We start from the raw sequence: 14709 nt of genomic DNA on the forward strand, positions 1-14709 counted from the left end.
GTTTAGTTGGTGTAATTGTTGATTTATTAATAGATTTAAATATGTATTATTTCCTTTTCTTTTATGTTTGTGTTCTTTTTGCTCGTTTAGTTATTTGAGGATTTCCACGTGACCCTGGGCCAAAATAAGATGAAGAAATCGCACTTCTCTCAAAGGTTTGGCCGGACGCGTGTTTTTGTAATGAGATCTGGCAACCCACAGATCAACAACACAGACACTCGTTCACCTCAGAGAATCGGCTCCCGCGCGTGCTCTGGCTCTTTTTACTCACTTTTATCTGTGTAAATCTCTCACTGAGCCGGACTTCTCTTTGTGTCTGGATCATCGGAGCCGTTGGACCGAGGACAGCGGAGTTTGAGGCCGCAGAGTGCGCCTCTTTCTCGGGTAAGGTCTGTGCTGTGTGCCGCTAATGCTAATGCTAATGCTAACGCCGCTTCGCTGCTGATGTTTTTCTTTTGTTTACTCTAAAAGTTCATTACTGAACAGTTTCAACCTTAACCAGATAAACTTTCCTCTTAAGACACACTGAATACTCTAAAGTGAGTGTCTGAAAGTGTTAATGAGGCAAAAGTTTATATAAAAAGATAATTAAAGCCGCATTATTGTGTTTGTAGCTCTTTGCTAAGCATCCTCAGGATCTTTGTTAAACTTGTCCCTGTCTTCAGGATCTTTGTTAAACTTGTCCCTGTCTTCATGATCTTTGTTAAACTTGTCCCTCTCTTCAGGATCTTTGTTAAACTTGTCCCTCTCTTCAGGATCTTTATTAAACTTGTCCCTGTCTTCAGGATCGTGCTTTAATATTTTCCTCCATCTCATTATGAACTAAATCCTTAAAATCTGTGAAAATCTTATTTGAAATTCCAACTATGCAGCACAGTCCTGAAGGAGATCAGAGGAAGAGGAGAGTAAATAATCTAATAATGTAATAAAACGGAGGAAGAGGAGAGTAAATAATATAAGAGACCATTAAAAATAATTATTGGAGTAAACAGTGAAATTTAAATGTTTTAAAGTCCAACCTGATAAACCTTTAATGAAAACGCTCCAGAGCAGGGATGTCGATTCTTAGTATCGGCCAGTATCAATATCAACAATACTAAAGACTCAAAATATAATTTATTTCCTTTAAACACACAAAAAAAATGATTGAAATGTGTTTTATCTGTTATTCCTCATTTAAAGTCAATCAACTAAAAAAAAAAAAGTTTAATATTATGAGACTTTTTGGTCCAGAAAAGTCTTTAACTTTCAAACTCTTCAAACTTTAACTTTTAAATACTTGACAGAAGTTAAACTCTGGAGTAAAAGTCGAGGCGACATCACTATTGTCATTTAATAGAAATGTGAAAGTTTGATCGAGAAAGTGTGAATCATTACATCAAATAAATATGTTAATAATAATAATAATGTTGTTAAAACCTCAATGTTCTTTACACAGTGACACTCATGACTCTGTGGGAGCTCTCACAAACCTCAAATCTCTCAAATAAGATGTTTTGTCGTCAGACGTGTTTTGAAACATGCCTCAAATTGAAACGCTTAGACTTGAGTTAATCCTGCTGCAAAGAGCGGCGCTAGTTTGGTTTTCTTTAATATGGCTCATGTCAAACACGTCAGCGTCAGTTAAACCTCATGTCCAGACATAAGGCCCAACGCTCGACAATACAAGGCTATTTTTAACTGTAAAAATGGTAAATGTAAGTGCATTTTAATTCATAACGAACTAAAAATTAAAAATATGACTCAAATACAAAAACATGGAAATAAATCCATAAAAACAGTAGTTTGTTAAATGTTTATGTGGCTTATACTTGTTTGTGCAGATTGTCTTCTGTCAGTCTGCCCCAGGCAGCTGTGACTGAATCATAAAACAAAGACTCTATGTAAATCCTGTACATTCTGATCATAGATGTGAAACGTGTTCAGGAAACGTCACATTTACTTCTGTGTGTTTTTGTCACGTGATTTAATGAGGATCGAGGTTCAGACGAGTCGTTTGAGTCTGAGTCGTTTGAGTCTGAGTCGTTTGAGTCTGAGTCGTTTGAGTCTGAGTCGTTTGAGTCTGAGTCGTTTGAGTCTGAGTCGTTTGAGTCTGAGTCGTTTGAGTCTGAGTCGTTTGAGTCTGAGTCGTTTGAGTCTGAGTCGTTTGAGTCTGAGTCGTTTGAGTCTGAGTCGTTTGAGTCTGAGTCGTTTGAGTCTGAGTCGTTTGAGTCTGAGTCGTTTGAGTCTGAGTCGTTTGAGTCTGAGTCGTTTGAGTCTGAGTCGTTTGAGTCTGAGTCGTTTGAGTCTGAGTCGTTTGAGTCTGAGTCGTTTGAGTCTGAGTCGTTTGAGTCTGAGTCGTTTGAGTCTGAGTCGTTTGAGTGACATTTTTCACTCTTTAGTTTCCGCAGTTTTAGTCGTGTTTTTTACTTTGGTGTTTGACTTTGGAAAATGTTTGTTCTTTCTCTCAGTGGATGATCCAAACATGAGCTCCATGTTTATGTTTGTTTCCATGTTTGTTTGTTGACATGGTGCACGTGAGCTCGGCTTTACTTCTTCCTGGTAACTGTCTCACTTTCCTCTCTCTACCTCCCCCTCTCCCTGTCATCAGTCCCTCTCTCTCCCTCTTTTTCTCTCGCTCTCTCCCCCTCTCTCGCTCTCTCCCCCTCTCTCGCTCTCTCCCCTCGTCTCTTCTCCCCTCGTCTCTTCTCCCCTCGTCTCTTCTCCCCTCGTCTCTTCTCCCCTCGTCTCTTCTCCCCTCGTCTCTTCTGGATCAAGTCTTTTCGTGTCCCAACCGCAGGTGCAGAGTTACACTGAGGCTCAGACACTGGACCAGAGTCAGACAGCTCTCCCTCTCTTCTCTCCCCTCTCTCCCCCCCCTCTCCTTTTTCCCCTCCTCTCTGCTCTTCTCTCTTTCTCTCTCTCCAAACATCAGTTTGTAGAGTTTGAGTGACAGGTCAGACGACTCTGAGATTTCAACATGCTGAGAGTTACAACAACAAACTGCTAAGTGCTAGCTGCTAAGTGCTAGCTGCTAAGTGCTAGCTGCTAAGTGCTAGCTGCTAAGTGCTAGCTGCTAAGTGCTAGCTGCTAAGTGCTAGCTGCTAAGTGCTAGCTGCTCACGGAGCAGTGAGTGTTCAGGATGCAGGTGACTTGAGGTTCCAGTGGGACTTGACTCTATGATCAGTCGGCGAGTCGTTCAGACGCCTTGAGGGCCACAGGTCGGACTCTCTGTTTGGACTGTGACTCCACTGCTCTGTTGTTTGCTGTGATAGTGATTCTATAGTTAAAACTTCACTGTGGAACTTTTCTGGTGTCATGTGCTCGTTGCCATGGAAATGTGAACGTGTTACCTCTAGAATGACATTAAAGTACAAAAATTACTTGGAAAAACATGCATTCTAACAGTGTGTGGGCTCACCTCTCCACAGATCTGATGTGTAACTTGGTAGCTCCACCTGTTTGTGGCCATTACACAAAAATGTCACACTGCCCCAAAAACTTCAACACAACGTTCTCCACAGACTGAACAAACCACTGACTCTATGGTTTAGATCTTTTGTCTCAGGGTTTAATCGAGGGTCTGTTCTCCTTTTGTCTTTCAGGGTTGAAACACCAGCCCTGCGCCTCCTGCTGGCTTCTCTACACAACCTGGGACCCGACAGAGCGGTGCCTAAAATGGAGGCCAACCCGCTCCACCCCCACTGCCTTAAATGCATCAACAGGAGGTGTATGGCGAGACCGGAGATGGGCGTTTCCTGCGATCTCATTGGCTGCCCTTTAGTCTGCGGCGCCGTTTTTCACTCCTGTAAGTTGGACGAGCACCGCCTCCTCTGTCCGTACGAAAGATTGCCCTGTTTGAACAGCGGGTTCGGATGCCCTTTTACAATCACGAGAATCAAGATGGCGCAGCATCTGGAAACCTGCCCCGCGAGCATCGTCTGCTGCACGATGGAGTGGAACAGGTGGCCCGTTAGCTACGCAGATCGAAAGTCCTACGAAAATCTCAGCAAAGATTTCGATGAAGTTGAGCAGCTGGACATGGCGCTAGCTTTACAGGACCAGAGAATGTTACTAGAATCACTGAAGGTTACCACAACGATTTCAAAAAATGGCGAAAAGAAAGACGATGAGAGTGACAAGATGGCGACGTCTTCGAACGAGGCGGCGGTGGATATGGAACAAGACGAGCCTTACAACGAACTTTATAAAACTTCAGTTGAAACCAGTAGAAGTTTAGCTGCAGCGTTGGACATTTTGACCAGTTCTAAGGAAATTGAAATAGTTAATAATATTAACGGGGAGGATGACGATAAAGCTCAGAGTGAAAATGCCGATGTTTATGGAGCAGAAGGCGGGAGAAACATAGATATGCAGGACTCTGATTGGTTGGATTCAGATTGTGAGCTCGGAGCGGTGGGAGGGGTCGACTGCGCCGTAGGGACTGACCCCATAGACTGGGCGGACGAAGGCGAACTCGACGTTTTATTTGATGAAAATGAAAACGCGAACTCGGCACCACCTCAAGGTCACAACGAGGTTTTAGTGGATGATTATTTACCGATCGTAGCTTTGAACCCGCCCACTGTCCCTCGCCACGCCCCCCTGCCCATTCCAGTGCCGTTTCTATTCTCTGATAACCTTGTTAGAAATAACTTTTTGCAGCATTTGCCGTCGGAACTCAGATATCGGTGTTTGGAACGGAAATTACAAAACGTGGACGTGTTGAGAGGCATTAGCATGTTTACATTTAACGGAAGAAGAGCTCTGCTCTCGGATCCTTATCTGTTCAGAGCCAAAATGGAGGATAAGTCTGTTGATACGTCTGATTTAGAAGTCGCAGATGATCCAATGGGACTTCACGGTATCGATCTGATCACGGCGGCGTTGCTTTTCTGTTTGGGTGACTCTCCGGGCGGCCGAGGGATTTCTGACAGTCGGTTTGTGGATGGTTACCATATTGACTTCGGTACTCAAACCTTTTCGTTTCCTTCTGCCATCCTCGCCACGAACACGATGGTCGGAGACATTGCTTCCGCCTCCGCCTGCGACCACGCCAGCCCCCAACTCTGCAACCCGAGCCCCTTTCACACCTTACGCTTAGACTTGGTTCTCGAATGCGTCGCCAGGTATCAAACCAAACAGCGTTCCATGTTCACGTTCGTCTGTGGACAGCTTTTCAGAAGAGATGAGTTTTCCTCGCATTTCAAGAACGTCCACGGGGATATCCACGCCGGGTTGAACGGGTGGATGGAACAACGCTGCCCCCTAGCGTACTACGGGTGCACCTACTCCCAAAGACGCTTCTGTCCTCAAGTTCAAGGATTCCGGATTATTCACGACAGACATCTTGGGTCTTTTGGAGTTCAGCCGGGAGTACCGGCGAGGAACGGGGAGAACGGGCGGAGACTCGGACACGCCTTTAGCTCGGATCAGCTGAGCCGTCTTCCCTTCGAGGTTCTCCAGTACATGGCGAGTTTCCTGGACAGTTTCAGCCTGTGCCAGTTCTCCAGAGTGTCCAGGACCATGAGGGAGGTGTGTGCCAGTCTGCTCCAGATGAGGGGCATGGTGGTCCTGCTGTGGGAGAAGACACGCAGAGAGGACGGGTCTCCTGCCTGGCACATCACAGAGAAGGTCAGTGTTGTGCGTCTTTGCTCTGTGTTGTGCGTCTGTGCGTCTGTGTTGTGCGTCTGTGCTCTGTGTTGTGCATCTGTGCTCTGTGTTGTGTTGTTTTTCCTCCACACACTGATCTGTTGATGCAGTGAATCCACTGGTCCATATTCACCTGCTGCAGTGAGACATAGATCTGACTCGTCTGCAGAGTTGTGTGTGACACATTATTGTTGTGTATTAACTGTCCCAACAGCAGCATGTAGAGACTGAACAACAGGGGCCCCAGGACTGACCCCTGGGGCACCCCACAGGTCAGGGACATTTTATCTGATATACATTTCTCAATTTCACCAAAATACTCCCTGTTTTCTAAATAGAACTTGAACCAGTTTAGTGCAGTACCACAGATGCCCTCCCAGTCCTCTAGTCTCTGTGAGAGGATCCCATGATCCACAGAGTCAAACACTCAGATCTAACAGGATCAACACTGAGACTGTGCATCAGTGTCAGGAGGACGTCATGTGTCCTTGATCAGAGCATCTCAGACACACAGGTGTGTCCAGTCTCAGGTTATGGACAGGCCTGTGTCCAGAGCCTTGACCTGCAGACACAGACTCAGACAGATGTGTCTCTCAGTTTATGGACAGGCCTCATGTTCAGATCCTCCAGATTCACTCCCTGAGCTGCAGAGGCTGCACTAGCACTGAGTCCTGATTGGCTGAAGGTGCTGTGGTTTAAGTAGTGACCAATCAGATCAAAGAGACATTTTAGGTTGGACTGGATTTCATCTTTGAACTGGAAACACAAGAGTCACGTGAGGCTCATTCTGCTCTCATGTCTGTTTTTTTGTAAAGATTTATCCTGAGACATTTCCTTGAACGTGTCTCCTCAGGTGTGGAGGTTCAGCACGGCCTTCGGGACAGTGAACGAGTGGAAGTTTGCTAACATCGCTAGCATGGCTGACCACCTGAAGAAGTGTAAATTCAACACGATCTCGCGGCGAGAGGAGGCGGTCCCTCTGCCCTGCATGTGCTTCACCAGAGAACTGACCAAGGGGGGGCGCTGTCTGCGCTCTGTGCTCAAACCTGTGGCATAAGCTCGCTCTGACCAAGGGGGGGCGCCGTCTGCGCTCAGACCTGTGGCATAAACTCTGACCTCCAGGACTGGACGCTCTGCAAACGACACGAGTGCAAATGACCTGAGTTCACAAAGTTCATAATGTGACTTTAATATTTGACTTTGTCTAGTTTTAACTGACCTGAAAAAAACATTTCATGTCAAAACTACTCCAAAGTCATGAATTATAATATTAAAGCTGCACTGTGTAACTTTACACCCGCCTGTCTCCATGGAGATAATGTTGCTTTGGTTAGAATGTTCCACAGTATGACTTTAAACTTGTGAAGTTACAGGTCAGATCTGTGAAGAGACTTGAGAGAAATAAAAACACCTGGAACATTCCAGACACGGCAATGGCATCTATGGAAACAAGAGGATATCAAACCTCCTCTAGAAATGTTCCATAGTGCGGCTTTAAGAGTTCGAGTCATTTTAACTCTAGTGTTTGTAGTGAGTGTTTTTGCTCCAGTGTTTACATTCACTTTTCTAACCTCAAAAACACGACACCATGTTCACTCCTGACGCCTGCACACGCGACTCTGAGTACACGAGGTACAAGTACTGTAATCCCACTGAAGTACAAGTACTGTAATCCCACTGAAGTACAAGTACTGTAATCCCACTGAAGTACAAGTACTGTAATCCCACTGAAGTACAAGTACTGTAATCCCACTGAAGTACAAGTACTGTAATCCCACTGAAGTACAAGTACTGTAATCCCACTGAAGTACAAGTACTGTAATCCCACTGAAGTACAAGTACTGTAATCCCACTGAAGTACAAGTACTGTAATCCCACTGAAGTACAAGTACTGTAATCCCACTGAAGTACAAGTACTGTAATCCCACTGAAGTACTTTCACTTTCATACCAGTCTGGGTTTAATGCCTTGTTTCAATATTTATTTCTCTATTTCCTGTATTTTCTTCTGGGTCATGTTTAGTTTAATTTTGCGACACTGACATCAGATGAATCAGATGGGCCGATTCGATACTGGTGTAGATTAGTATCGATTCATGGTATCGATTCCTCCTGTGGCCGAGCGTTTTATAACAAAATGAAACGAGTCAAATCTGTCGTTTTGCATGAAGTAAATCCACTGAACGTGACAGAGCAAATCAAAGTCATTTTACCTCATGTGTTTTTGTTTTTTTTGCAGTGTTGGTCACGAAGCGACGACTTTAAACTTTAAAATGTTCAGAATGTTTTTATTTTTATCAAAATCACTGTGTTACATCAGAGGCGACGAGCTGAATATCACCTCTGTAAAGTGTTTGTAGCTAAACTTTATAGTGCCTGGATTGACCGCGACCGACCACGACCGACCACGACCGACCACGACCGACCACGTCCGACCACGACCGACCACGTCCGACCACGACCGACCACGTCCGACCACGTCCGACCACGTCCGACCACGACCGACCACGTCCGACCACGACCGACCACGACCGACCACGACCGACCACGACCGACCACGACCGACCACGACCGACCACCTCCGACCACCTCCAACCACCTGAGCTGTGCTGACCTCTCTGTTTCACTGTGGCGTTGGCTCAAAGTCACAGCCTGAACACTGTGCTCATGTGAGATGTGCCCAAACTCAAGAGAATGATGAACAAAATGGAAACACTCAGATTGTTTTGGACACGGGCCGGACACGGGCCGGACACGGGCTGGACACGGGCTGGACACGGGCCGGACACGGGCCGGACACGGGCCGGACACGGGCCGGACACGGGCCGGACTCTTTATTCTGAATGTGACACGAGGAAAAATGAAGGAACATTTGAGAAAGTTTTACACATTTTAGAGATTGAGTCAGTGTCAAAGGTCTGGTCCCGGTCTGGTCCCGGTCTGGTCCCGGTCTGGTCCCGGTCTGGTCCCGGTCTGGTCCCGGTCTGGTCCCGGTCTGGTCCCGGTCTGGTCCCGGTCTGGTCCCGGTCTGGTCCCGGTTGTGGAGGTGTGTGGTCATGTTGTTGATCTTTGTAGCAGAACTAAAATGGGACAGTGGTTTGTGGATGATGTCACCAGCTCTAACTCCTCACCAGCGGGATGGGGCGGGGCGCGGGGCGGGACGTGGGTGATGGAGCAACGCGGCGGGGGGCGGGGCACATTTCATTTAAAGGTTCTATATTTTTCAGATCTTTTTTTATTTTCCACAGTGTGATGTTCATCTGAAACACTGAGTTTTTCTTGATGCTTTTCTGCTGCAGCGACTGTTTTTAGCCACATTTAAACTGAGGGCGTGTTCCTTTTACATTTTGGTCTATAGATAAACATGATGTTAGGTTTTAAAATGTGAAATACCAATAGAAAAACATTTTAATCGTTTATTTAAATGAAGAATAATATGGAAACTTTAAAGGTGCACTGTGGAACTTTTCTGGCTGGTTTCATGCGGTTCTATTTGGCAGCGCTCATCTGTTGCTATAAAAACAAAGCTGCTCAATTCAAAATAAATATATTTTCAGTGGACAAAGTTCTCACAAAATCCTTCAGATCAGGAAAGAACCATTTGAAAATGCACCAGGAAATATCGTCTCCATGGACACAACCTGGAATGTTCCACAGTATGGCATTAAACTTAAATATGTTTTGCACTAATTCAGTCACAGGTTTATGTTGCTCAAAAAGACCTCATGAACTCGCCTCTCCACAGACCTGACCATGGAGATAAGTTTAATGACCTACTCTGGTACATTTAAGTCAGAGCACCATCTCCATGGAGACAAACATGTGACCACCTTTTCCATAGAATCACCAGAAAAGTCCCATAGTGCACCTTTAAATATCAGATGTAGCCACTGGTCACGTTTTGAATGTTTGTTTTTTTTTTACTCCATCACCATTTCTTATAAGAAGAGTGACCCCTGCAGGCCAGGAGTAGAACACACACATGTATACACACATATATATAAACACAGACACACAAACACTCACAGCTTTTTCACACACCCACACTCTCTCTCACACACACCCCCCCTCTCACACACACACACACCCCAGCAGTGTCTTCAGGTCTGCAGATGTCGGTCTGTTGTGTGAAGCTCAGAGCTGATCAATCGTCACTGTACAAAATAATAGTTTTGTGAAGGTTTTCATTTTGATTTTGATTTAGTTTTTTTTTTACATCTGACTGTTCATCACTCGTCGTGTTACTTGAGCGTGTGTTTGCAGTGACGTCAAATAAACAACAAAACAAAGTCGTGTTTGTTTTGTCATTTTTAAAACATTTTAAAATGAGGCTCTTTTTTTATTTCAGAGACAGAATCTGGCGAGTTTCAAATAGAAATGATCAGGTTCATGTTTGTGAGGATCTTTGGATATTTCATGGTAAAGTTCAGTGTGATCAATAAAACTATGACCCCTGACCCCATCTGGACTATGACATCATCACAGTCTGACCCCTGACCCCATCTGGACTATGACATCATCACAGTCTGACCCCTGACCCCATCTGGACTATGACATCATATGTTTAATTTCTTCATGTTAATCCTTCGTTATTTCATCACAGCGTCACGTGGCGCCCTCTGCTGGAGCAGGTGACTCTCACTCTAACCCCATAAATGTTTATCTCCACATTATTAAAGTTCTGCTGTGGCACTTTCACGTCCTTCACATGGATTCTACTTTTGGGGACAGTTTTTAGATCTTGTGTTAAAAGTTCAACAAACAGGAGAAATACTGAGTCTGTGGTTGTAGTTCCATAAGTTTATAAATACATTTATAAAAATATTCATAAATACTTTTATAAATACTTTTTACAGGTTTATTCTCTTCTGACGATGGTCACGACCAACACTTTTTCAGCGATTGGTTTAAATTCATCATGAGCGAATGACCCTCTCCTCCTCTGCTCCTCTCCTCCTCTGCTCCTCTCCTCCTCTGCTCCTCTGCTCCTCTCCTCCTCTGCTCCTCTGCTCCTCTCCTCCTCTGCTCCTCTCCTCCTCTGCTCCTCTGCTCCTCTGCTCCTCTCCTCCTCTGCTCCTCTCCTCCTCTGCTCCTCTGCTCCTCTCCTCCTCTGCTCCTCTGCTCCTCTCCTCCTCTGCTCCTCTCCTCCTTTGCTCCTCTCCTCCTCTCCTCCTCTGCTCCTCTCCTCCTCTGCTCCTCTCCTCCTCTGTTCCTTTCCTCCTCTGTTCCTCTCCTCCTCTGCTCCTCTCCTCCTCTGCTCCTCTCCTCCTCTGCTCCTCTCCTCCTCTGCTCCTCTCCTCCTCTGCTCCTCTCCTCCTCTCCTCCTCTCCTCCTCTGTTCCTCTGTTCCTCTGCTCCTCTCCTCCTCTCCTCCTCTGCTCCTCTCCTCCTCTGCTCCTCTCCTCCTCTCCTCCTCTGCTCCTCTCCTCCTCTGCTCCTCTCCTCCTCTCCTCCTCTCCTCTGTTCCTCTGTTCCTCTGCTCCTCTCCTCCTCTGCTCCTCTCCTCCTCTGCTCCTCTCCTCCTCTGCTCCTCTCCTCCTCTCCTCCTCTGCTCCTCTGCTCCTGTCCTCCTCCCCTCCTCTGCTCCTCTCCTCCTCTCCTCCTCTGCTCCTCTCCTCCTCTCCTCCTCTGCTCCTCTGCTCCTGTCCTCCTCCCCTCCTCTGCTCCTCTCCTCCTCTCCTCCTCTGCTCCTCTCCTCCTCTCCTCCTCTGCTCCTCTCTTCCTCTGCTCCTCCTCTCCTCCTCTCCTTCTTTCTGATGTGTTTTATTTGTATATTTTGTATATTGTATTTTGTATATTTTGTATATTTTGGATGTGACTTACTGCAGTTCCTCTTATTGACACTAGATGGAGTTAAAGAGCCGCCTCTGATTCGCTCCTGATTCGATTCTATTCTTTGCTGAAGTCTCGTCACGCGCGCTCCAGGCTGAGACTCTCGCGTAGAGACGCGTCAAAGTAACGCGCTGCACGTGACCCGCGCTGCACGTGACCCGGTTCAACCAGCGCCAAACCGAGCGCACGCGCAGCTTTAGCGTCAGAGCGTCAGAGCGTCACCGCGCGGCTCCGGGGCGCGTTGATGCTAATGCTAACATGCTAACATGCTAACGCTAACGTGTTTTGACAGAAGTGAACAGCTGAGGAGGAAACTCTTTTACAGCAGCGACATTTTCACCTCAGAATCATCCAGAGAAACTTCAAACCACAGAGTTTAAAACAGAGAGTTTAAAACAGAGAGAGTTTAAAACAGAGAGAGTTTAAAACAGAGAGACTTTAAAACAGAGAGAGTTTAAAACAGAGAGACTTTAAAACAGAGAGAGTTTAAAACAGAGAGTTTAAAACAGAGACTTTAAAACAGAGACTTTAAAACAGAGAGAGTTTAAAACAGAGAGACTTTAAAACAGAGAGACTTTAAAACAGAGAGACTTTAAAACAGAGAGACTTTAAAACAGAGAGTTTAAAACAGAGACTTTAAAACAGAGACTTTAAAACAGAGAGAGTTTAAAACAGAGAGAGTTTAAAACAGAGAGACTTTAAAACAGAGAGACTTTAAAACAGAGAGACTTTAAAACAGAGAGACTTTAAAACAGAGAGACTTTAAAACAGAGACTTTGAGCCGGAGAGATATCATATCAGGGGGACTTTAAACCAGAGACACTTTTAACCAAAAAGATTTAACCAGAGACTTTAAAACAGAGAGAGACTGATCTCCAACTTAAAGAACATTTAACCAGGAAACTCACACTGTAAGTATGATTATTGTGTGATTATTGTGTGATTATTGTGTGATTATTGTGTGATTATTGTGTGATTATTGTGTGATTATTGTGTGATTATTGTGTGATTATTAGGTGATTTTTGTGTGATTTCTGATTTAAACTGCATATTTATTTAGAGCTAATACAGATGTTTATTAAGTATGTTTAGTGCTCTAATATAAAGATGTTCTTCTGTTCTAATATAAACATGTTCTTCATATGTTAAGTAGACCTGTGGAGTTTGAGTTTTGTCTTTACAAAAGTCTGATCGTGATCTGATTATTGAACAGCTCCATCTGGTGTAATCTGATTTCTTCACCTCTGGTCCTTCTTCTTCTTCTTCTTCTGGTTCTTCTTCTTCTTCTTCTGGTTCTTCTTCTTCTTCTTCTTCTTCTTCTTCTTCTTCTTCTTCTTCACTCTGGTTCCTCTTCTTCACCTCTGGTCTCTGTTCTTCTCTTCACCTCTGGTTCCTCTTCCTTTTCAGATCTTCCATGGGTTCTGCTCCTCATAACTTCTCGTGGGTGGACCCGGGTAAGGTGGCGGGCCTGGCTTTCCCCCGGTACCCGGCTGAGTACAACTTCCTTGTGGCCAACGGGATCCAGCACCTGGTTTCTTTGACGGAGCGAAGTCCACCGAACCTGGACAGCTGCCCCCGGCTGACCCCACACAGACTGAAGATCGTAGACTTCACCCCGCCCTCGCCCGCACAGATTGACCACTTCCTCAGCATCGTGGAGAACGCCAACACCAAAGGAGAGGTACGTGCAACAACAGAACTCTATCATTTAAAGGTGCACTGTGTCACTTTTCTCATGGACTGTTTATCTCCAGTGTTTCCTGTTTTTCCTGCTGAGCTTTGTCCAGGTGCCGTGAATCTGGGCGTGTCCATTTTATTCACTGGGGATTTGATATAATCCTGCTGATATAATCCTTTATGACTTTGATATGTGAGGTGTGTCCAGATACACAAAGAAAAAACATTTTTAAAGTCGTCTGTGTTTTTTCAACTGAATTAGGAACATTTAGCTGAATCCAAAAATAATATCCATTTTTCTGAGTCAGGTTTTTATGCTAATTTGATTTTGAAAAATCCGATCTTCTGACTAAACTGATTACAATTTTGTGACATTATCAGTTGATTTTCTTTAATATTTCTCATCCAAAAAATGTTTTAGAAGATAAAAAATAGTTTTCTAACAGAATGTATTAATTAAATGTTACGTTGTGTTAATTGATAAAGGTAAGTTCATGTAAATTGAACGTTACGTTATCATTGTGCAAAATTCAGGACATGAACTTCTGTTTTTATGAACCCCTTGAATCAGCAGCAGAGATGTGTCTCTCCAGAGTCCAACAGTAATCACCATCATGACTGCGTCCCAGCGTCCCTGATACTCTCCATCTCTGTCCTGATGGAATCTCTCCACCTGCTCATCACTGATCCCAGATTCTCAGGAAACTGAACATTTATCTCCTTTTGGGAAAAAGGATGTGGAGCATCATCATTAAAACCACACTGGAGGAATCTTCTGATGTCAGGAACTTCTACAAAGACAAGTACTGGAATGTCATCCCAGTGAGCTCCAGGACGACGTGCTGATTCACGCTCAGGAGACTTGAGGCTTCGGTTCTTTCTGTTGATCCCAGTCACATCAATAGTCCAGACGTAGCTCTTGATGTCGGCTCCAAACCATGGGAATAACAAACTTCAGACTCTTCTTGCCTTTAGTCACTGACGCAGACACTCGGTGCTTCATCTTGGTCACCAAGTTTAATCCCAAAATAAGCCTGGTCAGCACGTTTATGAAACTTGTGACTTGATCCTGTGAGGAACATTGGTGTATTCACATGTCAGGCTTATTTAAAAAACAAACAATTAGTCATATGTAGGCACAGAAAGAAAAAAAAAATGAGGGAGTTAACATTAACTCCCCTCTGTCCTGGTGTCCTGGCTCCCCCTCGCCGTAGCATATTTTGTGTTGTACCTCATTGATCTCCAGTTGCCATTTGCAGATGTTGGAACACTGAGCCATTGCTCATTGTTCCTGTGAGGTTTGAACCCAGGTCCCCCATGTGAAAGTCAGATGACTTACCTGTTGAGCTAACCTCATGACCCTGTGTTTTTCAGGGCGTGGCTGTTCACTGCATGCACGGCTTCGGCAGGACGGGCACCATGTTGGCGTGTTACCTCATCAAAACCAGGAAAATCTCCGGGATCGACGCCATAAATGAGATCAGGAGGCTCCGCCCAGGATCCATCGAGACGCACGAGCAGGAGAAGGCTGTGGTGCAGTTTTACCAGAGAACCAAGACTTAAACTTCACA

At 45.1% G+C, this 14709-nt stretch overlaps 2 protein-coding genes across 2 annotated transcripts; both read left to right on the forward strand.

Annotated features, from left to right (window-relative positions):
• The first annotated feature begins 257 nt into the window (after positions 1–257).
• fbxo30a (F-box protein 30a) lies at positions 258–7373 on the forward strand. The gene is made up of 3 exons (XM_033988894.2): positions 258–384; positions 3585–5613; positions 6485–7373. The coding sequence occupies exons 2-3, from the start codon at positions 3658–3660 to the stop codon at positions 6686–6688; spliced, it is 2160 nt and encodes a 719-aa protein (XP_033844785.1). The 5' UTR covers positions 258–384; positions 3585–3657; the 3' UTR covers positions 6689–7373.
• A 4465-nt stretch (positions 7374–11838) lies between these two features.
• Positions 11839–14709, forward strand: dusp23b (dual specificity phosphatase 23b). The gene is made up of 3 exons (XM_033988417.2): positions 11839–12372; positions 12869–13142; positions 14513–14709. Exons 2-3 carry the CDS (start codon positions 12876–12878, stop codon positions 14699–14701), a joined length of 456 nt encoding a protein of 151 aa, XP_033844308.1. The 5' UTR covers positions 11839–12372; positions 12869–12875; the 3' UTR covers positions 14702–14709.

Source organism: Periophthalmus magnuspinnatus, chromosome 22, assembly GCF_009829125.3.
Source record: "Periophthalmus magnuspinnatus isolate fPerMag1 chromosome 22, fPerMag1.2.pri, whole genome shotgun sequence".
Taxonomy (NCBI): Eukaryota; Metazoa; Chordata; class Actinopteri; order Gobiiformes; family Gobiidae; genus Periophthalmus; species Periophthalmus magnuspinnatus.

Coding starts and splice junctions, on each gene's coding strand:
- fbxo30a (XM_033988894.2), top strand. CDS start 3,658: ATGGAGGCCAACCCGCTCCACCCCCACTGCCTTAAATGCATCAACAGG. Junction 5,614..6,484: donor CCTGGCACATCACAGAGAAG/GTCAGTGTTGTG, acceptor GTGTCTCCTCAG/GTGTGGAGGTTCAGCACGGC.
- dusp23b (XM_033988417.2), top strand. CDS start 12,876: ATGGGTTCTGCTCCTCATAACTTCTCGTGGGTGGACCCGGGTAAGGTG. Junction 13,143..14,512: donor ACGCCAACACCAAAGGAGAG/GTACGTGCAACA, acceptor TGTGTTTTTCAG/GGCGTGGCTGTTCACTGCAT.